The 25,426-nt window shown below is 40.2% G+C and overlaps 2 protein-coding genes and 1 long non-coding RNA gene across 4 annotated transcripts in view; 1 reads left to right on the top strand and 2 right to left on the bottom strand.

Annotated features, from left to right (window-relative positions):
- LOC122866677 overlaps positions 1–6,293 on the bottom strand; it is a 28,117-nt gene extending 21,824 nt beyond the window's left edge. Inside the window, exons 1-3 of the mRNA XM_044176661.1 lie at positions 6,215–6,293; positions 5,770–5,925; positions 4,933–5,643 (exon numbers count right to left, since the gene is read on the bottom strand). Of these exons, the coding sequence (XP_044032596.1) occupies positions 4,933–5,624 (692 nt within the window). The 5' untranslated portion in view covers positions 5,625–5,643; positions 5,770–5,925; positions 6,215–6,293. The remainder of the gene's footprint in view (positions 1–4,932; positions 5,644–5,769; positions 5,926–6,214) is intronic.
- On the bottom strand, positions 690–2,995 carry LOC122866678. Its single transcript, XR_006375781.1, has 3 exons — positions 2,979–2,995; positions 2,021–2,079; positions 690–761 (listed from the first exon to the last, which is right to left on the bottom strand). It is a non-coding gene; the product is annotated as an uncharacterized LOC122866678 (long non-coding RNA).
- Positions 6,294–10,208: 3,915 nt separating the features above from the next.
- Positions 10,209–25,426, top strand: part of svila (supervillin a) — a 105,636-nt gene continuing 90,418 nt past the window's right edge. The window contains exons 1-2 of one of the 2 annotated variants that reach the window (XM_044176575.1): positions 10,209–10,363; positions 16,059–16,128. Coding sequence is in view for 1 of the 2 variants with exons in the window: in XM_044176566.1 (XP_044032501.1) it covers positions 22,040–22,046 (7 nt within the window). In the remaining variant the exon portion in view is untranslated. Of the gene's footprint in view, positions 10,364–16,058; positions 16,129–21,894; positions 22,047–25,426 lie in introns of those variants that run through there. The other variant, XM_044176566.1, reaches the window with a different exon arrangement.

Genomic DNA, 25,426 nt, shown 5'->3' with positions numbered 1-25,426 from the left:
CTGCAGTTGATGGATTCTTAACTGGCAAACCACACACACACACCTTTGAACAAGGACCTAATTTTAGGAATTCTATATTTTATATTTTATGTTTAGTGACAGCTACTTTAACTTTTTGTGTCCACAAGTATAAAGTATGATGCATTACTATTGATTAAACTACCAAATAGTATAGTTAGCATTAGCTCCATCTCGACCAGCTACAATATTAAAATGCTGCTTACACTTAAATGCAGTAGTAACAAATCAATAATATATAATACTGACAGGGTCCACTCTGAATAATGAATACTTTTACTTTTGATACTTTAAGTAAATTTTTCTGACAATACTTACATACTTTTACATGAGTAATATCTTGAATGCAGGACTTTGACAGTATTTTTACCCTGTGGTATTACTACTTTTACTTAGGTAAAGCATCTGGATACTTCTGCCACCACTGTCAGACGGATATTTTAAAACCTTGGAAAATAAACCCAAAACAATCTGCATAGCAGTTTTGGATGAACTGATGCTTTAGGCCTTCGTCTCTAAATATACATACAGTAGGGTGCCTTAGCTATAGAGTTAGCTATATCAACTTCAACATGTTTTTTTATTTAAATGATTTATGATTAAACTGCTTAACTGTAGTGGCCCAAAAGATCAAGATTTCATGGTATGAGTCAAAGTGAGGCATAGTTCACCTGGCTGAGTGTGTTTGTTCAGGGTCACACTACACTGCTCACATCCAATAGCTTCTTTCATGGGTGAAGCCCCTGGTGAGAGAATGCTATATGACTGCTGTGGGAAACTTAAGTGTGAAAAAGCAGCTTTCTTCTTCTAAAACATAAAGAACATTAGCTGGTCTTCACCAAAGTGACAAAGTTCAAATCTAGGCAATGCACTGTACAATCAAAGATTTTCTGACGTTCAGAATTATACCAATTACAGTACATTGTTGGACTTGAATAACATCTCATTTAGCTATCTTGGGCAGCCACTATAATTAAAACACAAGATATAGATGTAGTGGGTGAGGATTCTCTCACACTTAAATGGTGCATTGTTGACAACTGCAATTTTCAGCAGGAGTGTTTTTCTCGCAGATCATTTCCTGCTCTGAGGCTGATGGAGTCCATCATTAGGCATGTGGATGATAAGGAAGGTTTTTCTACAACCTTTTCTCTAGTCTGTTTCTCATATGGCCATTATGAGCACTTGCTGGCATGCACTGCATCTTTCTCATAAACAGAAACAAGACAATGCTCCTCACAATCAATACTCACGATGCAAAATGCAATTAAAAGTAATGGCAAGAAGGGATCTAAAATACCACTTCTACAGAAACAAACATGGTTACAAAGTAAACAACATCAAAGCCCAGTCCAGTCTGACCAGAGTTATCAAGAACAATGGCATAAAAGGGGGCTTGTTAGTGTATCCAGAGCTTCCAGAGTACACTACTAGTTTGACCTCATTACTCTGGCTTATATGAGTCATAGAGTTGACAAGGGGCAGAGCAGCACAGTTAAATGCCTTCTACAGACACAACTCATTTGGTATGCAACAATGAGACAGACCCATCCAAAATCAGCTTGCCTATTGCTCTGAATCCTCTCAAACATCAGCGAAAGAAATGAAATATTACTGAATGCTTTGCAAGACTGGGAACAAAAGTAGTGAGCCAAGCATGCAGGGGGAGAATTTGCATTTCAGGCATGTATAACTTGCTTACAATCATATTCTTTACCAGAAGTTAAGTGACAATGGGCCAATTTATGACCCTCACTTATCCACCCTCCGGATGATATCTGGACTTATACAATAACCCATACAGGGAACAAGGAACAAAAGAAACCAACTTTGCAATTCAGAGTCAAATGTACATTAATTGATATACCATGTTTAATTAATATTATAGGGAGAATGTTAAGTTTTATGTCAACATGCTGATTTTGATTCAGGAACTGAACTAACCAGAACTAGTTACACATATCCACTAATCCAGAAAAAAGATGTAAGTTGGATGTCAAACCTCATACCCCATGGGTGCTGGTTCTGGCCTGCCTGTTCCCCCCTCCTCTTTTTCATCCCCTACAGAGGAGGAGACAGACAGGTAATGCACATCCCTTCGCCTAATACAAGAAATACTGCATATTTATGCATAACAGAAGTTATCTCATTGCACTTTTCCTATAGAGCAGATCTAGACCGTACTAGAGAGAGAGAGAGACAATGGGCACAATGAGAATACGCTTACCGCAGCACGTCAAATCTTTGCGTTCAACCAAAGACAAAAAAAGAGAGAGTCGCCTAGTGGCTCTAGCTCACATATGTGCATTGTCATAAAAACAGATATTGTAACATGATTGCCATTTATAACATTTAATTAACACTATCTACTAGACCTACTCATTTATTACTAAGGTACTAAAGGTGTTTCGTATCCTTTCAGCAACTGAGGAGGTCCAGTTTTAAACATGGAAGCATTAGACATGTAATAAACTTCTCAATTCTTTAGGATAGAAATTGGAAGAAAGAAAATAATTAAGGCAGACAGAATAGATCTGGGCTAGGTGGATTAAAATGTTTGAGCCAGTTGACATCAGGTGGGACCGAGTGCACCCGAGGATGCAAGAGAGCTCCAGAGAGCTTAATGCGAGAATCGACATGGATCATCTGCTGCCCTCCTCCCTTCCAGCGCAATTTGCCCCCTGGCTATCTGAACCACCAAGTGAAACTATAATTTTCCTGTGATATATTGGGGTTGATGCTGATAGATTACTAAAAGTAATTTAGCATTAGGTCAGGAGTAGGATCTCTCTTCAATATAATCATGGAATCGTAAAATAGTTGTGGCAAATTAAAGGTTTAAATGCATTAAACTGATCATATCGAGTGACCTTAATTTTGGGAAGAGGAAGGAGCAGATTTACATTTCCAACTATCAGAATGAAAACAACTTTAATATTAAATAACAGAATCTAACTTACATTGAATTCGTTTTTCAATGGGGCACCCCCCTTCCTTTACATGAATAATAATTCTTGTTAACAGGGCCTATAGCTCCTGTCGGTATCAGCATGACGACATCAAGCTTTACATTCTTCTTGCCCCGGGGACACACAGGAGGGGGAAGCGCCGTAAAGTGCTGCCTGCTTCCTGTTGGCGCCCATGTTAACCAATGGGGCTGTTCAGACAGCGAGCCAGCATGGAGCTCTGCAGCTGGCTCGCACTCAGCAGCCATAGTTTCGACATCAGGTCTATTTTTTCCACGTGCCATGAGCGAATCTGACAAGAAAACACACTGATAATCTATTATAAACTATATAAATTGATATTACATATGATAGAAATGATCTGATTCTGATAAATAATATCCCATGTTTTCCAACACTTTTGATCCCCCCCCATGATGAAATATTAAGATCTGCCCATCCACTATATTTATTAGAAAGAGTATCACTGCTGCTTGTGATTGTGTTTTTTACAAGCAGGGCCTGTCTGTGCGTGTGTGTGTGCCCCTCCCCGCAGATCATCACACAAGGCAATCCTTTTTACTTCATTGTTGCAGTAGAAGCGACACCCTGCCGAAACACATAAAAAGCTTTAAGTTATAAATTTGTGAGGTTATTATAAAGATCAGCTCTTTATTGTGATTAGAAAAGAGCAGAGGAGCAGAATCGCTTGTTGAGCAGAAATGTGCTTCTGGTCTGAACAGCCAGACTACTGCTCACAGGAGAAATGACCTAGCATGGCGCTTCACGACGATTCCGCCTCCTGTGTGTCCCTGGCGTTGTACTGTCAATTAAACTTAACATACTAGTTAATACATTTTGATTCTGTATGGCAAAGTCACTTTCTTTGTTCCTTTAGTCTTTGTTACGAATGAATTTGTGAAGTGCAAGATGCAGAGGCAGGAGACTGAAGGCTTGAAATAGTGAAAAAGGTTTATTTCAGGGTTTAAAGGGTGTGGAAAAGCCAGTGGATGAGCTGACCAGGGGGAATCCAGGAAGCGTGGAGAAGCGCTGCTCTGGCACACCTTTCACCACTCAGGTAATTACACACACACACACACACAGAGAGAGAGAGAGAGACCCTGCATGCCCCCCCCCATGGGAGCCACCTGGCGCATGTCTAGGGCAGTCCGGATGCTTGTGATGGAAATCCCTGAAGAGGGAGGAGTCCAGGATCTGACCCCGCAGGATCCAACTGCGCTCCTCCGGGAGGCAGACACCATCTCCACATTTAAGAGTAGGCTTAAGACTTTAATCTTTGATAAAGCTTATAGTTAGGGCTGGCTTAGGTGAGTCCTGAACCATCCCTTAGACTGCCGGGAGACCCATGATGCATGTCTCTCCTCCTCTCCCTCTCCAACTCGACATCTTTTCTCTCCTGTAGTTTTGTGCTTTCTCATCGCTCTCCTCTCTCCTTCTGTCTCTTTCAGCAGGTATTGGAGCTGTAGAGTCTGGATCTATGATTGCAGGCCTCCTACTGCCCCCATGTTCCTGCTCGACAATCGCTACTACAATTATTTTTATTAATCTTATTACTATTATTATCATTATTATTCCTATTATTATTTTATTAATATTAATATTAAAACTACCATTACATTATTATTATTTTAAAATTCTGTGTGGAATTTGCATTGTGCTACTGTATGCTCTTTACCTCCTGCGCTCTCGACTGGACTGGACTGACAAGACAAAAGTTGAAGTTTTTGGATGGTGTGTGTCCCATTACATCTGGCGTAAAAGTAACACTGCATTTCAGAAAAAGAACATCATACCAACAGTAAAATATTGTGGTGGTAGTGTGATGGTCTGGGGCTGTTTTGCTGCTTCAGGACCTGGAAGACTTGCTGTGATAAATGGAACCATGAATTCTAGGAGACAATATTTTGGACTCAACCTTAAGAGGTAGATCCTTAGAAAAGAGCCATACCTTTGACCAGGCATGTAGTTGGGTGCCGGGATGCGGCAGCAGTTGGCTTGTTTTTCAGTCCTGGTGGCAGCGCAGAGCAGAGCAGAGCAGAGCAGAGCAGAGCAGAGCGGGCCTGATGGAACAGCAATCTCCTGTTCCTGCACATGGAACAAGGGAGATTGGTAACCAAGAGAGCAGAGGAAGGTGGACATACCTGAAGAGGCATTGATTTGGGTTGTTGATTGAGTTGTGAGCATATTCCAACCAGGGCAGTTGGGAGCTCCAGGAGGACGGATTAGCAGTCTCCATCTCCTGATTGGCTTGTTCAGTTTGGCAATTGGTTTGGGGTGGTATCCAGAAGAGAGACTGATAGCAGCTCCCAGGGCAGTGGAGAAAGTCTTAAAACTTTGTGAAGTGAACTGAGGACCTCTGTCGGACACTATGTCTGATGGAATGCCATGGAAGTGAAAAACATGGTCCACTAGGAGGTCTGCGGTCTCCCTAGCTGAGGGGAAGTTTGGGCAGGGCAAGGAAATGAGCAGCTTTAGAAAAACAATCGATGATGGGGAGACCAGTGACAAAGGCCAGGGCAATATGGGACCATGGACGGCTGGGGACGGGCAGAGGGAGGAGAAGTCCTGAGCTGGGTTTAGTGGAAGACTTGTTTTGGACACACACAAAACAGGCTGAGATGAAGGATCGGATGTCGGCATCCATTGTAGGCCACCAGAACTGTTGACAGAGAAAGGAGAGTGTACGATTGATACCAGGATGGCGGGTTAGATGTGTAGAAAGGGCCCACTGGAGAACCTGGGAACGGACAGTCAGGAACGAAAAGACAGTTAAGAGGGCCATTACCAGGGTCATGTTGTTGACTTAACCAGTGCCTCGATTACCCATGTGATGGTGGCGATGAAGCAGGTGGATGGCAGGTGGATCTGGGGTCCAGATCAGAACCAGTCTTCTCCAAGGCAAACTGGCATTTTAGGGCATCAGGCTTGATGTTACGGGAACCTGGGCGATAAGTCAAAGTGAAGTTTAATCTCCCAAAAAACAGAGCCCACCTTGCCTGACTTGAATTTAGCCGCTTAAGCTGACTGGATGTATGAGAGATTGTTATGATCTGTCCACACGATGGGGTTGATCATTACTGTTTAACCAGTAGAGCCATTCTTCCAAAGCCAGTTTAACAGTGAGGACTTCATTGTTACCAATGTCATAATTCTTCTCAGCAGGTGAAAGTCCATGTGAGAAGAAAGCACAATAATGTAGCAGGGGATCTTTGAGAAAGTACTGCACCTACCCCAGTGTCTGAGGCATCCACCTCGCCAATGAATGGAAGGGCTGAATCAGGTTGTACGAGGACTAGGGCAGAGACAAAGTGACGCTTGAGTTCCTCAGGGAGGTGGAAGTCAGGGCTGTGATGGGGCAGCAAGGCAGCTGTAGTTGCGGATGAATCTCCTATAGAAGTTCGCAAACCCAAGAAAGCACTGCAGTTGCCTAAGGTTGGAGGGAACTGGCCACTCACACATGGCGGTGACCTTGGCAGGATCCATCTGCACTTGACCTTGTGCAATCACGTAGCCAAGGAAGGACACTGTGGAGACATGAAATTCACATTTTTCAGCTTTGACGTACAGCTTATTCTCAAGAAGGCGTTGAAGTACCTCGCGTATATGTAGTTCATGCTCAGAGGTAGACTTGGAGAAGATCAGGATGTCGTCCAGATAGACGAAAACAAAACGGTTGATCATGTCTCGAAGGCATTTTTATATTGATTAGAGAATTTTCACCCAACTCTGCCATTCCCCTCAGTTCTATGGAGCATTTGAACATCTTTCAGCTCATTGTTTTGGTTTCATGGCAACTTTTATTGCTTTGATTCACTTTCACTGCTCTCATCGGCAACATTTCCAGCAGCAGCAGGCAGCTGGTTTCAGCAAAATGCCCTGAACCACTGTACACTACTTGCCCAGCACCAAATGGCGGACAGACCAAGTCAGCTACTAGCTGGCAAACATAGTGGAGCATTTAGCAGCTAAAGGGCCAGAGTTTTTTCTCAGGAGTTGGTGGAGACTAAAACAGAGCTATAAGGAGAATGAATGTTGGCCTTACATTTATCAAGTGGCCAGAAATATCCAAACTCCAAATGAATATTAATGTTGCTCTGTATCTGCTGGATGTACTTATAAGGTGATAATATGTCAGTGTTGTGTTTACAGGTTGTTTCCACTGCCCCCAAATTGGCAAAAAAGTTAATCCAGATTGAAGAACACTATTTACACAGAAGGAGAAGAGACAAGAGATGCTACAAGAAGACTAAGCAGTTATCTACAGACAACACATGATTAGAGAACAGTGGCTGAATCAATAATCAGATGAGAACCGTCTGATGAAGCACTGATGGGAACCAAGAGGAGAGAAAGGAAAAAAGATAAACAGAAGGGAGAAAGAAGGAGAGAGGTCCCAGGATGGTTGGTGGATCTCTCAGAGAGGGATCTGGTTGGAGATAAGATGGCGAACCTCAACTAGGATTTCCAGTGAGATAGAGGAAGTCAGCTTGCCACATGTGGTTCTTCGTTGTGGTTTTCGTCAGAGTGCACTCTTTTTTTGTCTCAATGCACTATTGACAGAAGAGGTGACATACCAAATTTTATTCATTCAAAATTGTTTTAAAAACTGCAGGATTGTATCATTTATTTTTGAATCAGACATTTATGTCAAATACTCCTGTAAGAGAGTGTAACAAAGTCAGCTATTGCTAATGAATTCCCAAGCCTTATGCTGCATTCACACACTATCGGCAGAACAGGAAGAACCTCTTATTTTGACTTGGGTGCATTCTTGCAAGTAAATACCCCCACTATAGATAAATATTCTAAATTAGCTTATTTTATTATATTTGTAGCAATTCGTTAATAAGTGAAACCAGATAAAAACAAATAATATATAGCTCCTACAAATTAGCGGACTTTATTCTATTTGTGTATTGAATTTTATTTAGACGTAACTGCCAGTAACTGTGGCTGTGCAGCCATGTTGCCAACGGTTTCTTGACACACTGTTTTCGCCAAGTCGCTGGCAGAACTTCCAGATATATCTGCCATCTTGTCTGCAGCTAGCATCTCATCTCATCTCACAGATCAAATATCAAATCACCTATGGGGGATTTCAGTAGATATAAACAGGTACCAATGTAAGAAGGCATACTATAGATTTTTTTCAAAGGGAAGCAAAGTAGATTTTTTTAAATGACAATGTCTGATATGTTTCAGTCTTCCCTGATACATGCAGTTCAGTATGTTCACTGATAGAACTGTTCAGTTTGCTGGTCTATATGTACTAAGAAATCATCTGATATCAGTAGTAGCAGCAGAAGGCCACTTGACAGTCTGTGAACTGCTTCTCTGCCTTCTTTGTGTCTGATTTATAACTTTCATATCTTAGTTACTGGCATTTATGCAATGCACTATTCAACAACATAACTGTCATCCTTTTCAGCATTGTTAAAGGTATTTGGTAGCAATTCAGCAGCAACAAAATGTATGAGATTCCTCCTTTGTAAACAAAGAGTCCTTTATCTTTCATGGTTAACACATGATTGAGATACCAAGATAGGGAATACATTTGCAACCTCAATGCTGCATAACTTAGAATATCATCACACTGGAGAACAGATGGACTGAAATTTGTGGAACTTGTTACCAACCTACAGGTCCACTCCCGGTTAACTCCTCCTCTGTGTTTTCCATATGGCTGCTGGTGAGTATCATGTTCACTACTTTCTCATCAACTATTCTGACTGTGGTTGGGGATCATTTGTTTGCAATTGGCCTGTTTCCCTTAGCAACATGCTTTGAAACTCACCACTGTGGAGACTATTCAAAGTAGGCAAAGTGAACAAAGAGCAGAGGTGACAAGTCGGTCAAACAAAGTCACATGGTTACCTTTCCAGCTTAGCGACTCACATCTGATAGAATACTGTGCCCTAAACCTCCAAATAATTAATGTATCCTCTCTTTCAATATGGTTTGACAGCAAGAGAGGGTGATCTATTCACCGCCAGCATTTTGCATTTTACAAACCTATTAAGAGCTGGAGTCACAGAGATAGGAGCAGCTCGATCTGTGATCAAATTGAATGTTTATCTGGGCTTGTTTTTAATGGACAGGATATGTGGACCGTTAACTCGGCCATTAGAGCAGACTGAGAATTGATTGTCCACTGCACTGAGGCTGACCCCATAAGTAACTGAAGGAAAAACACTTTTAATGTGTTTGTATCTGTGCATGTGTATCAGAGAGATGACTGTAAGGCTAGAGAATATTTAATAGACAGATAAGGAGAAAAATGCACTGGTGAAAGTAATTTCAAATATAGGCCTACACCTGTAGCAGAGAAAGAGGACCTGCAATACACGACTGATTTATTATAAAGAGAAAAGTAAAGGTTTAGCAGAGACATGCTCCTGGCTCAGTTTTGTCTGACCACAAATGAATACAATGTAGCGGCACAGAGATGATTCAGTTCTTTCAGGAGGAGAGAGCTGAGTCAAGCTAGAAACAGAGTTCATCCAGAATATTGAGATCAATGCAAATGGGAACTTGCCTTCAAAATAAAAGCCTGACATGACTCGCTTGAGAAAATAGAGGCAACCTTTGTATACAGAACTGGAATCAGAGAAATATTGGGTGTGTATAAGATTAATACTCAAATACAACCTGCAATTATTTGCATTGTATTTAATACATGTTTTTTTTATGTTTTGCAAGATAAGATAAGATAGTGTGTAGCTTGTTCTTAAATTCTGTACAATTTGTATTGTTAGAAGGGTACGTTAAATAAGTGCTGCCTTCAGGCTACACCTTTTTGGCCACTATGTCTCTTTTGACATTTATTCATTATTCCGTGGTTGTTTAAGCACTTGGGTAGGCTACACCTCTAATTTCAGTTTTTGTTATTTTATTTTAGTGAACTTAATTACTGCAATTAAGATTGATCAATCAATAACTTAATTTAAGATGAGTTGGGATACTCTGCTGTTAGATGATAGGAAAAAATAAGTAGAAATACATAGGCTAGATTAAAGAAGGGTAAGTACAGTACTGCTTTCGAATCAGCATTATCACATATATTGTACAAATCCACTGGAAAACAGACCTATGCTGTCTACAAAAACAAGTCAATGTTAGCATATGTCAGGGCAAAGTTGTTCCTAAATAAAGTGCACTAAGCCCCAATTCAATTAGGCTTTAATTTTGAAAATTCCAGTCGGTAATTCGTTGTGTTATTGTAGTTGACTTGACAGAAGTGAAGAACTTTACAGCAGTCGGCGTATCTGTGTGATTGACAGTCGCGTGTGCGTGTGCGTGTCCTTGGGATATTACAAGTGTTTGTTTGGTGGTGGTTTCACAGCCGTCAGAAAGCAGTTGTTTCCTGCAGGATAGCGTCGGTAAGTACATTTGCCTGAATGTTTGTGCATGAAAATTAAGGTCCACGTTTTCTAACGTGAGGAAGGACTTAAACATTTTTCAACGGCAGAAACAGAGGAGAGAAGTTTGAAGTCTATGAACGTACTGACCTGCAACAAAACATGTTGCTAATGTATCACATCACTTTGTAGCGTTCAGGTGGTGCTTTTATGGACGTTTTGTCCGGTATGGAATTCTTAAAATATTAAGAAATAGTAGCTATGCTGTTTATCACGTGAACCTTCAAACATTCAGTCACAGTGCTCATCCAGGTGAGTCCATCCTGCCAACAGGTGGAGACTAGGCTATTCATATTAGGCGTCACCATCCACACTGGCTTACATCACCTCAACCAGAAAAGTAAAAGGTGGAGTAATGAGTCCGCAGTTAGACAACTTGTGAAACGAGAGACCCAGGCCCAAGGCCACAATAGACTATTTTATCTCTGACTATTATGTTACACTGTACATGACATCCAATACTACAGCAGAGATGATAGTAGGCCTACATTGGACTGCGTCGGTAGGCTACTTGCGCTTCTAATCAGGGAGAGAACGCAACGCCAAACTGCGTTGAAAAATCCAGTAATTGAAAGTTGCCATGCTTGCCATACAAGTAGAATATGACACAAGGTCGTGCATGACTCGGTACAATATTGTCTTTATTTCGGCATGTGTCCTACACACCATGCATCGTTTATTGAAGTGAAATTATGACTTTTATAATTTGCACACAAGTTATCCCGACAGTGTTTTGTCTACTGAAGACTTTAGGAATTGACTATCAGCAGCTAACCAAATGCTACAATTGAGAATATTCTAAAGTGAAGTGCTTCTTGGGGGATTATCTGACCGCCGAATTTACCGTTGGACCGTGATGACTCCTGAAATGTCTTAAGTAATCTCCTAGTTGTAATGTACCGATGATGATGAGCAAAGCAACTTAAACATGTAGTTTGTCAAATGGTGTTTGGCGTGGTAAATGCAACATCCTGCCACAATATAACCTATTTATGATTCATTTTACGATGATTTGCAGCACTGTATGGCAAACATATCATTGCATTGCAAGTTTGTACAGTAAGTCAGTGTGTCTATTGCAGCCAATGTAGAATATGCCTACAGCTGAAAAGTTGAGTAAATGCACATTTTGTCAAATTATATCACACACATTTTATACAAACACACACCCACATGCATACACAGTGCACTGTCCAAGTGTTTTTCCTTTTCTTCTTATTTGGCAGGTAGTCTGGTGTTTTATAATCTGCCAAAATAAATAACCTGCAGGTAATTAGCAAGGCTGCTTCTGTGTTTTTACTCCACACTTGGAAGTGCATAGGGAAGCTAATTAGCAGCCATTCCCATCCACCAAACATTCAAGATATGAGGTCAGTAAACCCAGAGAGACTGTGACAACACTTGAGTACCCTTTGCTTGATCATTCTAATGGCTAGAGAGTTGAATGACTTTAGATTGATAAAGCCTATTCACTTGCATTTTGCTCTTTTCCCACATATTTGCAGCTCAAAACTGACTTAACTGAATCAGATCCTTATGCCAAAGTTTGGTATATTATCTTTGTTTTCCCATGGTAGTGCACGAATAATATGATCTGCTCAGGATATTGATGTTTAAAGAACTTTCAGGTGTTCTCACAGGTATCAACAGGAAACTTTTCCCTTTGTTCAAGTTCCTCTTCTTGGCTACTGTTGTCTTACTCAAGTTATATCCACATCTAATCAGAATTTGGCACAGTTTTTTGATACTTGCTTGAAAATTTTAGTTTCAAAACTTGTGCATTCATAGTTTTTGTCTAGTCTTATATGTGATATGGCTGCCTTTGCCTCAGTTTTAATGAAAACACACACACATTGCTTTCTCCAAGGTCGACTTATCAGCCTGACCCTTAGGCCCACATAGCCCGAGCCTGCAAAACAAAGAACAACATTCTAAAACATTCTTCTTAGAGGAAAAAAAACAACTTAATTGTCCTTTGATGGCAGTATCCGCTGACTTGCTGATGGTGGTGGTGATTAGTGTCAGTATCTTTTTGGACAAAGAAATAATAATGGATGATCCCCGTGGAGCGGGATCAAAGCGATGATTAAGCCTCCAACCTGTCTGCTGTTGTATGACTTTGTAATTGTCTGTGGTGATTAGCTGTGTAGCGATGGCGTTAAGCTGTGGCTGCACCATATCTCCACTCCAGCAAACTGCTAGCCCACGAAGCTTGTCTGGCAAGAAGATGTCTTGTCTTCACTTAAAGAGGCTTATTCTAGTGTGTGTGTGTGTGTGTGTGTGTATGATGGTGGTTAGAAATTAAGTTCTAAAAATCCCTTTCCAGGACTGGAACATCTACTGTGCTGGAGCCAAGATGCTATAATATCAGTTTAGAGAAGCGATAGTGACTCTGTCCTGCTGTGTATTTGTTTTGGGGAAGTTTACACTTAAGCAATCCCTATTACAAGCTACTGCTAGCTCTACCTGCAATCCAAGAACAATGCTGTTGTTGTTTTCAACCAACTTACGGCATGTTAGCGTTACCTTACTAGTACACAGGTAAGCTACTACACTAGCGAGCGACAGCTGATGAAATCTGCTAGCGACAGGCTGACTGAGAGCAAGTGGAATAAGCATTTTTCACAACAGACGTTTGGACGTGTCATAGCAGAAAAAAGCACAGGTGTAATTAATAGCATTAATGACGGCTGTGTATCATTTGGGTATGCTAGTCCCAGGGTTCTGGCATTGTGCATGCTGGCTCACAAAAATAGCACTGGACACTTGATGGAACTGTGCCATCGATACTGTTATTATTAACACCTGTGTAGCATATCCCACCGAAAGATGGTCTGACACTTGAACCGATAATTGATAAGATTTATTGGAAGTCCCAAAACCAATGTAAGAACTGGTTACAAAACAACAAATATGTTAGCTACCTTCCCATAGGGTTTCAGAGCGTTACCATAGCCTAATACTAGCTCACATTAAGCTAACGCTAACTCAATTAAACAAACGGTTAGAAAAAGTTAATTTAAGAGACAAACCACATTACAACAGATACTAACCTTGTGCCTCTTCAGGGGATGCTAATACATAAAACGTTTCACTCAATGTGCTTTCATTTTACCGTTTCTCCTCTCTACTGGTGCACGGGATAGGAACTCCTTGTCGCTTTCAAAATATAAGCCCCTCTAATCAAAAAGGAAATGAGACAATATACGCTTAAAACAGATAAAAATACTTACTTAAATCAACAGAAATGACTGTTCAACAGGGCTATCTCTTCTCTGTGGCTAAAACATCAACAGATAGCTGGTACCAATATATCTGCAATAAGATAATATCAGGCGATATATATCACCAAGATTTTATTATAGCAATCTCACGCAGTGTGACATGCAATGAATCAGACAGTGTATAGGGGCCTTTGCAGGAGCCTACATCAGTTTGATGCTTATTAAAGGGTGGTTCACCCAAATCATTAAACAGTACTTACATCCCAAAACCTGGACAAATAAAACCAAAGTATACTAACACTAGGTGTTAATGAAAAATGTCTTTTTGTAATTTGGTTGTACCAACCCTTAAATATTATTCATCCACTGTGTCATTGTATGTGTGTGCATGTGCAGTCTGAGTGCACACTCTGAATCACAGTCCAGTGTGCTATTTTGTTATGAGTGTTACCAGGGTCTCCACCTTCTGTGTTTCAGAGTGAGAAACTGCCAGCAAAAGTAAGTTACATAAGCCTGGTGGGTGTTACATCATTGTTTTGGGAGCCCTGGTCCAAAGAGCTGGGGCTCAGGCTTCAGATGGGTCCGATGGGTCCGCTGCCTCCCACAGACCCCCTCACGGGGGCTATTGGAAGCAGATGCTCAGTGAGGAGACGTGGCTCAGTGCTGGTGATGAAGCGAGGTTCCACCTGTAATATTGTCTTTGATTGTATTGTGTGGTTTTTGTCTATCAGTGTTTGCTGATTAGCTGACATATGTTGGAAGTATGGTTTGGGTGGGTTTGGTTGCCATGACATCAAAGGGTAAACATGCAAAATAGGAATGATTTATAGGTCTATAATCCTCAAAATAACCCCACCTCTTTTGTTCACCGCCAGTAAATCAAGCTCAAGAAAACTCATAAATATAAAATAAAAACTTTGTGGGCAAGAGTTGATTTGTAGCAAAGCACATAATTGTTTGAAAAACCAAAATTAAATTCACAAAACGTCATATTCAAAGAATTCTGTAGATTTTTTGCACTTTGCTTCCACTGTGATGTGGAGCAACAAAGAATCCATGAAGCTATAAAGCCCATTAGCCTGGAATAGCATGCTTTTTAGTGGCTGTGTGACCTTGGGGGATCTGCACTCATATTGTGTTCCAGATCATTAGTTTGTGAAAACAAGCTCTTGCACTACCCTGAAGTTCCCTTCTCTACACATAAAGATCCCCCAAATTGCTATTGTAAGAGCATCTGTGAGGCTCAGTGATCTTAGGTGTGTACAATCCACAGTCTGGTCTTGAATGTGATGCAGGCTTTCACTTAATGTGTAAGTCTTGTTGGTTTCCCTTCTTTGAACTGTGTAATAAAGGCAAAAAGTGGGTTTAAGTAATTTAAAACATTTTATCAGCCTCTATTGACATACATATATACAGAATTTTGCGATATTGCTATATATATTGCTAAATATTAGGGCTGCAACTAACTTATTTTCATTACAGATTAATCTGCAGATTATTTTTTCAATTAACCGTTGGTTATAAAATGTCACAGAAACATGAAAAATGTCCATTACAAGTTTCTAAAGCCCAAGGTGATTTCATCAATTTGCTTGATTTGTCTAACCAACGCAGGGGCGGGGTCACAAGGGTGGTCAGGGGTGGCACGGGCTCCGGTAGAATCTGATTGGCCACACCATGTCCATGGTTATATTTTGGAGTAACAAATAGCAGCTATTTTTTGATATTAGAATATTTCAGATTTTGTAGTCTTCAGCCCCAACCGATGCTGACTCAAGTGACAACGACATTTATCAGATTTTGCACAGCTCCCTCTGGAGCTACATATAAAAACATATTGTTATATCGCCCACCTGTAATTTTTGAGGTGCTGTCTGTATGTCTGGGGTGCATTCTAGTTACTCCTTTATTGCAGCAGGGCTGCCGGGCCACTGGGTTCACAGAACTTACATGCAGTGGCATCTGCCATGTGTAGGGTGAGTACGGGCTGATTTAGGTCACAGAGACAATGCTGCAGTGTTGTCCAGTAATTGATGGGCATTTTGATATGCGAACAGCTTTTGTAAAGGTTTGGTTCGCTCACTCATATTCATAGTTTTTTGATGTGAAAATAATCAGTAGTAGTTGTTGACTTAATTGGAATGTAATGACCATCCTGTCCACAGTTTATATTGTGTACATTAACTAGATATTTGCAGATTAGCTAATGAACATGGAAGTATGCAGCTTGTTGGCCAACACTTTTTAGGTTTTTGTTGATTTATTCCTTTAAGAAAATATACCAATAGACTGGTCTAAATTTGGATTTGTCTGCACTGTATGCTTTTTCGCAGGTATTGCATTATCTCAGCGGAAAAGAAAACTCTATCCCAGCTGTAATATTATGTTGAAATCCCCAACACACTGTGGTGACTACATTCATTTGTTTTCAGGACCAGGTGGCGTTCAGGAGCCCGGACACTGGAGGAAACAGTTGAACTCTTCTGTCTCAATGGTCATCTTGTAAGTACATCAGCTGGGTCTATTTGTTCCTCTCATAAAAACAGATTTTTCTCTTAGAGTTTCTCAATATTTCATGGGACAGAAAGACACATCAACTGCAGCCAAGAGGACATACAGTACATTACTGAGCAGCATGGCCCATTGATCACAGTAGGAAGGGGGATATCAGCTTTTTCCTTTCCTTAGGTCAGCCAGACATGAGCTGACCTTTACAAGGTCTCTCTCTGTTTTGCTGGTTCACATCCACCAGTCAGTGGTAACCATTTGTCAATGACCTCATGTGTAGATGAGGCGAATCAACAACAGACCCTGGTTGTGCAGATAATGCCAAACTTTACACTCTCGCCATGGTAACAGCTTTTTGTTTAGTTTGGTTGTGTGTCTTTTGTGTTTTATAAATATTATAGTTTTTGATTTTTAAGTAGTTTTGGACTCTGTCTTTATTTTACTTCCAGTTTTTAGTCTGGCTTTGGTAGTATTACTTTTGCAAAGTTATGGCTCCATTCTAGATTTAGTATTTTTGGCTGGGGTCATATATTTTTATATATAATGAAAGAACTTCAGATCAAACTCTCAAACCAGACAGTGCTGATTAAATATGAATCCAGATTCTGTTACTGCATTGCCTATTTTCCGCCTCAAATGTTTTCAGAAACACATTTTAGTGTTTAGTTAGTTTAGTTAGTGAGTAATTTGAGAAAGTTTGTGACCAGACCGCCATTATTTCCTGCTTGAAAACAGACCGAGCACCACCCCGTCGCTCAGCGCTACGTAACGTCACACGTTTTGTTGCTCTGATTGATTGAAGATTTATCCAATTGCGCCCCCTGCCCATGTTGATACTTTTTTCACGTACTTTTTTCACGTTCTAGAGGCATTTTTTGACTTTCCAGGGTAGAGGCACTTCAGCCAAAACTTTGGGGTTTAGTTACTCTTTAAAGGAACAGTTTGAAATTTTTGGATATATTTTTTAAAAATATATTTAGTATATAGTTACACAAATTTTCACTAATCTAAGCTTTTTGTAAGATGTTGGATTCTTTCACATGTTTGGGCTTTAAACAACTCCATAGCCATTTGAAACATGGCAGGGGGCCCTGAGTAGTTGATATTTTGGAAGAGGCCAGAAGCCAAAAATGTTATAAATCTTACGTATACATTTTTTTTAAAGTAAATTCGAAAACCAAAATGTAATTCTCGTCATCGTGAGGATGCCAGGCAACCAACGGAGCCTCCAGGATGTCGTTGCAACCAGAGAAAAATAGTTCCAGCATGTAACTTTCAGTAAAATTACAGGTTAATAAGGTATAATAAGGTTTGAGCAGAGCCAGACTACCTTTTTTCCTCCTGCTTCCGGTCTTCATAAGCTAAGCTAAACTAAGATAGACTGTCAGCTCTAATTAATGCAGAGATATGAGTGGCAACGATGCTCTCAATTAACTCTCAACAAGAAAGCGAATAAGCACATTCCCAAAATGCCAAACTATTTCTTTAATGATCGAGTGGCATCTCAGCATTGCAGCCATATCAGTATTTCCCCATAAGGCCCCTGTCAGTTGTTTGTAGTTCCTCGCCTGAGGGGAGCTGAGTTCACAGTGAAGAGGGATCTATTTCTCTCCCTGCTTGCTAAAGGTCTGGTAGTCTTTAACAACCTGGAGGAACTGGACCCAGCAGCGTGTTTTGTTTTTTATTGTTGGCCATTGACTAGTCTACTCCGTCAGTTTCTTCTCTCCCCACCTTGCTCTGAGCTGAGGAGAGCTTGGCACACACACAGAACACCCTCCCACTACAGAGCTGACATTCTCTCTTGTCTACATGGATACCTGGGTGATGCAAATCACATCAGCAAGTTAAAATGCATCCTACCGTACTTACCGTAATTGTGCACACAGTTTTCTTGTAAAATGAGGAATTATTACCAATATTTCTGGTGCGTTCACTTTCGAGTTTAACCTCCAAAAAAAGTGGTTTAGATCAGTAGTTTCCAAACGTAGTTTTGTGTAACAGAAATAAAGGCTTTTTATATCCCTTCAATCATTTTGTGATCGTTTGGGGGGGGTTGTGCCCCGACCCCCAGGTTGGGTACCACTGTTTTAGATAATCTGGCTAAACTTGGCTTATTTACAACCTGTCTGATGGTTTCTTGCCTATGGACTACTTTTTAGCAATGTTGCCATGTTCCCAGATCTTAGCAAAGGTGTCAGTTCACCTGACAATCCAATTTTTGTCCCCACCACTTTTACAGTTTCAGTTTGATTTACACACAAAAATCTCTGTAAATAGTACCCTTCTACTTTTTACTTCATTGTGTTCCCCTCCCCACATCTGAAACCAAATTCACACTGTCGCACATCAGGGAGTGAGTCCAATGTTATAACCCATTGAAATGATGACCAAAACTACAAAAATAAGACGTGGAATTATCCTTAAAAGCCCAACTTTACTCATTCGAGCAGAGTAACAAATGCTGACAAGTTTCATTATAGGTTTCTGCTGTTTTCCCAAACTATACTCCTCAGCCCCCTGAGCTCCGTAAGACTCTACACATACACTGATACACCTCCAACACAAATAAATACTCCATCACCAAATCCACCCACATTGTTTTCTCTATAAATTAGGATCATATGTGTGCTGTGTGTATACTGAACATTATTTTACCCATCATTCTAATGCTGAAATTTTTTTCTACATCCCTCCTTGTATGTGTTAATGAAAGATTCAGAAATGCTGAAACAGGATATTCCCAATGACAGCAGGACTGAATCAAATAGAGGCTGCAAATAGGTTACAAATAATTGAAATTCAGTTTACTTAGTCACATCTGATTCACAGCCTGATGCTATTAGTCCTGTGCTGGGAAGGGAAACCCCACCCATTTGGTACTCCACATGTGTTTAATCATCCAATAAAAATATCTGCAACATACTATTTAACCCACGTCTAATTCAAATAACAGAAACTGATGCAGCTGAGTGTGTGAGGTCACGATGTTGGATGTTATCAGGTGCTGTTCATCACCCCTAATGTCTAGCCAGTTAGCACTAATCAGAGGCGGGTGATGAGTTAAAGAGGAGTCATTATGAAGTGCCGAAGTCTGGGTAACTGTGTAACTGTGTTGAGTTGACAGATGTTCATGAACACACCTACACCTGGTGCTGCTCATCATTATCCCTGGTCTGATGCCATGCTGGAGCTAAGAGCTTGCCTTTTATAGGAAAGCATTCGTACAGAATGCCTGGGAGGGTAGGAGTGTGTGGCTGTGGTTGTGTACATGTTAGAGCTGCTAATACTTGTCGTTATATCACCCATAGCAATTTATCTATTATTAATCTGATTAAAGCATTTCCTGCTGCTGGGACTCATGTCAAAGCCTGATTAGGCTACAATACTATAAATATAAATATAGTCATGGATGGCAATATGACAATACAAATCAGCCAAAGAGCTGAAAAAGCCTAGTATTTTATGTAAATTTAGTGTTTTTTAAATGGTTACTAACCAGTCTTTTGCCACATTCACGCACTCTTTTACTGAATGGTTTACCTTGGGCCTAATTTAATCCAATTAATTTGAAATGCTATTTTCTTTCCCTCTCTCACTGCACTGTTTTTTTTATTTGTATGAAATAATCAGCTCTTGAGGTAACAATAAGATACAAAAGAGAACTTGATTGGCTTATAAATGACCCTGCACTATATCAGAAATTTGTCTGTGATCAAATTCAAGTCTCAACTCTGTGTACTTTATCTGTTCTCAGAGTTGTCTCACTTCTATCAACAAAAAAAAAGTCAAAACAAGATTTACATACAAACTTCAGTTTCTCATTGATTTGTCGGCGCTAGAGGGAGGGTCGTGGGGTCACCAAAATTGCCAGGTCTCATGCCAACATGAATGTTGTCACAAAATTTTATGGGGATCCAACAAATATACTTAGAAATAACTATGAGAAGCCTATGAGCACAGCAAAATAACTCATGCTTTTTTGTTTCTAAAGTTATTTTCAAACTGGACAGGATAGTTTGTCTTCGATTTATTTATTCTTTTGTTCCTTATTTCTCCTAAGGGGGGAGGGTGGGTTAGGAGAAACAGGTCAGAATTCAGTAATCACCAAATAAGAAAATGATTTATTTCTGATGAAACAAAGAAAAGATTGTTGTGAGCAGCGACATTTTCCTCTGCGGTGTTCCCAACTTTGAGAAATAGTATAGTAGGCTGTGTGAACCACTCAGGACCGCGATCTTTGACTTGTATTTATAGCCAGCAATAGCAACCGGACATGAAGAGACAAGCAGGAAGTGGAACAGTATCAATATACAGTAAGTCTTTAAAAGCTTGCAGTGAAATTAGATTTTCAGGAAGTCCTTAAAGCTGCACTAATCAATATTTTTTGTATTAACAATGGATCAAATAACTATGGGCAATGCAAAAGGGGTTGCTCGAAATTACAAATCCATGGATAATTACAGTTCCTCTCAGCTCTACAGAACTTTTCAGCCTCCTTTAACTAATTGTTTTAGTTTTCTGACTTGCAAACTCCGCTCTCATCAACCCTGTTTTCAGCAGTAGCATGCATCTGTTTCCAGCAAAAAAATAAAACAACTCTACCTATACCTGCCAAGCACCAAACAACAGACAGATAATGTTAACAAATGATGAAAATCATAAACATTCAGAGCATCTAGCAACTTAAGAGCCAGATATTTTCCTCTGGAGTTAATTGAGACCAAACCAGAAGTAAAATGAGTGAATATTGGACTTAAATTTATCATGTTGCCAGGAACACTACATTAAATGAATGCTAATGTTGCTACATGTCTGCTATATGTGTATAGGCCTAATGCAGCTTTTAATGTGTTTTGAAAACTACTCATGAAATTGAAGGCAGATTTTCACAAACTTACTGCTAGTTTGAGTAGAGAGCTCTAGTGTCCCATTATGTAACGACACCTCTAGAGGCTTTTCAATGCTGGAAAAAAAAAAACCTTGAACCTTGGAAGTTTTTGGTACAAGTGTTCAGCTGTCAGGATATTGATTATTATAAAATACATTCATTCATCAGCATTTTGTGTCAATATTGATCTTTGGAGATCAACTGCTTGCAGGCATTTTAAAATAAGTAGTTTCCAGTTGATTTTAGTCAACCTTGTCTGATATATAAGACACTGCCAGTTCAGTCTAATTAACCTCTGACTTGGAGGAAAACAACCTTCCACACTGTCAGAGGGAGTGATGCAGCTCACTCACTTATCTCCTGCAGGAACTGGACTTTTGTGAGTTTGTCAGTTACGGCAGTTGGTCTTCAGCCATGTGGGAAAGCTGTTCCCTCTGCATCCGAGTTGTTGCTTTTTCTGGTTTACTGTCCCTCTGCCTGACTCATCAGGGCCGCTGGAAGGAATAAAAAGGAATTCCTCCCCCTCCTATCTCTGCTGGGTGACTTGCTCCAACCCCCTCTCATCCCTTCATCTTTACTCCTCGTTGGAGCTCATTAGGACAAATTCCCATTTCTATTAATCGCTGTCATAATGTCCCTAAGCGCTGTTAGACACACTGCAGGTGTACGTCTCTCTCTGTGATAAATCGTTGGCTGGGATCCCGGTGACCCACTCCCAGATGCCAGGCTGACACTCTAACTGCGCCTGTCACTGCCTAAAAGGGCCAACACTCGTGTCAACGCCAAACCCACCCTGTGGTTTCGTGGGCCGTGGTTACTGGTGAGGAGTCATGTGACTTAGTCCAGTTCCAGTTCTACCCTCTGGCAGTCTCACTCTTTCTCTGCCCTGCTGTTCTCTGCTATGTCCTTGCTATCATTTTTTTTCCTTCCTGCTGTTCCTCAAGTGTTCTGACTGTGGATACTGACTTTTACTGGAGATAATCTATTTTACAAAGAACAACTGGCAGCAGAGGAGACATGAAAGGTACAGTCCCTTGTTCATCTTCAGTTTCTCTCCTGGTCCATCATGTAATCTCTCAAACTCAACGTCTGTTTTTTCCATTTTGTCTCACTTCAGCTGTATAATTGCTCTCATTGCACTCTGGGGTGGATGTATTGGCTCATTAATGTGCTCTAAAAGCCTGTTTATCTGCCAGGAGACTGGGTGGCAGGCTTTGGTAGAAAATGGGGTCTGGTTTGTGTAACAGCAGTTTTGCTGCTGTTGAGTGGACATGTCGGTTATGGCATTGTAGAGTGGTAGAGGTGAAATGGGGAGAGAAGACTGGAAAGGCTGATAGCTCTAGCCCCTCCACTCCCTCCACCCGTCCCGTTTATTTTCTCGATTAATCGTTATGTCTACAAAACATAAGCAGTGACAAAAGCCCGTCACGATGTTCTAGAGCCCAAGGTGACATCTTCAGATGCTTTGTCCAACCAACAGTCCAAAACCAAATATATTTAATTTAATATAATGAGGTAAGACAAGGAAAATAAGCAAATCCTCACATATGAAAAGCTTGAACCATCAAATGTTTGGCATTTTTGCTTGAAAATTACTTGAGTGATTAATCAATTATCTAAATAGTTGGAATAAATGTTTTGTTGATCGGCTAATCGATTAATCGTCACAGCTCTACTGGATAGTAGTCATAAGTACAGAACAGTCTGCTTAAAGTGTTTTCTGTCTTCCACACAAAGTCCAAATTAAATGCGAGATATTGGCGCGAAACCAACCAGGTAGTTAAAAAGCTTGCATTTCTATTGATAATTGCAAACCAAAGGTGCAGTTTTATGAGCTGGAAAAAATGTGCAAATTGTGCTGTTTCTCGTCAATTAAATGACATTATGAGATCGAGTTCTGCATCATTTCTCAACCTTGTCCACATCTAACTTTGTGAATTATCTGAGTCATTACCACAGAATGAGGTAACTGGTTACATTGTTATTCTACCTGAAAGACACTGCCAGTTGGTGAAACTCGCCATCCTTTTGGTGCCGTGCCAAGAATGGGTCAATGCAATCCTTTTTTCTTTTTCTTTTTTTTTCTAACCTACAGAGAATTACCACCTGAATCTGCTGCTCTGCTCACCTTTACTGAGCTTTTTAGTGAGGTTCAGCTTATTGTTTAGCTGTCCGGCCCAAAACTTTACAAAAAAGAATCTCTAAAAAGCCACTGTACACTCCCTGCTCAGCAGCAAACAGCACACAGACACAGTTTGTGACTAGCTGGTGAACATAGTAGAGCGTTTAGCAGCTAAAGAGCCATATATTTCCCTCAGAAACAGAGCAAGAAAGTGAATATTGGACTTACATTCATCAGGTGGACACAAACACGATTGAAAATTTCAATGCTAATGTTGCTCTGTAACTGTTGGATGAACCAACAAGTTCGCCATATCAACCTAAAAGGTGATGAAATGTCAATGTTATGTTCAGAACTTGTTTCTGTTGCCCCCAAGTGGCCAAAAAAAAAAAATCAGTTATTGCAGGTTATGAAGTATGAAAAGCAAAATATCATACTTGGAGCTTGGATACTGACCAGTTGCATGAAAAGAAAACAAAATAGTACATGAACATGAGTAAGAATACGGTTTCATCTTTGACTTGATGTGCGTTGTTCCCATGAAATTTACGAACACGTTTTGCATTTTTCGCATTGTTCCTGTGTGGACGAGTTTTAGCCTGAAATGTTGAAAATTTTGTAAAGCTTAGCTACTTTTCTGATGAAGTTGGTGATGTCCCTTTCTTGACCTTTTTTTTTTGTTGTTTTTTTTTTTGGTGAGGTTGGTTTTGCGGCTGCAACGAATAGTCAATCAATTGGTTAGTCGATCAACAGAAAATGAATCTGCAACTATGCAGCCCTTGATTGGCCCAGCTTCTAAAATGTGAGAATTTGCTGCTTTTTCTTGCCTTTATATTATAGTATATTTTCTGATATATATTTTATGTTTTCTGAAATTTTATAGGCCAAATGATTAATCAATGAATCAAAAAAATAATCAGCAGATTAATCAATAATGAAAATAATCAGTTAGTTGCAGCCCCTTTTCATTGTTTTCTATCAGCGTTTTTGATATGTGATTGGGTTAAGTATTTTTGGATGACACATCATCTTCCATCCATAGCTGTCCCAACTATTCAGTTAGGATATGCCCTCTGTTAAATGAGTGTGTAAAGGGTCCCAACTGATGTGTTTTCTCCAGCTTTGAACCCTGATAAAGACCTTTTTTGTAGGTGAACAGCATTTTTTATTTTATTTTTTTAAGATTTCAGGAATAAGTCATGTACCTAGACTTATTATTACAACTTTTCTACACTCTTGAGTGCCATGAAGTTTGCTTTTGTATAGGTATGATGAATTTAACCCTTTTTACTTTAAGAGCATCAGAGTTTCGTCATTCTAAAAGATGTGCATCCTCAAGCTTACCTTTTGATCATATTGCTATCCCTTTTGAACCCATAAATCTATTACTGCTATTGATCCTGAAATCTCTGAAATATAATATAAAACACAATGTTAATAATGAGATGGATTTGTTTTAAGCAGCCACATAGTTTTGTCTTTCTCGCTCCAACCTGTTCCTGTGTAGTTGTTCTCTTTCTTCATGTGTCTTTACACTTTAAATAGACTTTTATTGTGTCTCTGTTTAATTGGCGCTGGTGGTTCATGCTCTGTGCTCCGTGTGAATGGCGTCTCATGCTGCTGGATGGTTTCAGGGCTCAACAATCCCAGTCTGGTCTGTTCTGTCTCCGTGTTCATGGGTGTTAGGGCTCTGCATGTTATACAGAATATTCCTTTTAACCAAAGCTGCTGAGTGTGAGTTTGCCTGCATGGCTTAACCTCATCAAAGCGAGGCGGTGAAGGAGGGGAGAGGGTTTAAGAGTAGGCATATTTCCAGTTTTTCTGCATCCCAGAACATTGTTGTGGTCTATCTGCAACTTTTTATGGAAAAACAGGAGGCGAGGTCTTTTGCCCTCAGTTTTCTATGTTGTGCTGACAGTTCAGTGTGGTCGGGGCATGTTAGCAATCAACATTCAGCTCTAGCCTAACAAGGGGCTAAATTGAAATCACATTTGCTCCAACATTTCTCTGCTGGCTTTGGAAGAACTAATGTTTCTCCAGTGCTAATAAGCTCTTGAGTGGCTGAACCCCCCGTCGCTTTCAAAGCTTATATAAAGTACAAAGGCCCTGCTGAAGAATCTCAAAGCTTGGCCCTGTGCCCAGAACTGCTTTCTCAACCAGCTGAAAAAAATCATGAATCAGTTTTAGGGTTTACCTTTTCACACAGCCATAAACAAATCAGTCGGTGTGATATCTTGAAGAATAAGGTGGTGTTGAGACTTAAAAAGCCAACAAAGCAGACC

The sequence above is a fragment of the Siniperca chuatsi genome, linkage group LG19 (genome assembly GCF_020085105.1).
Source record: "Siniperca chuatsi isolate FFG_IHB_CAS linkage group LG19, ASM2008510v1, whole genome shotgun sequence".
Taxonomy (NCBI): Eukaryota; Metazoa; Chordata; class Actinopteri; order Centrarchiformes; family Sinipercidae; genus Siniperca; species Siniperca chuatsi.
Note: the sequence above shows the minus strand (reverse complement) of the source record. Positions and strands in the feature narration are given on the sequence as shown.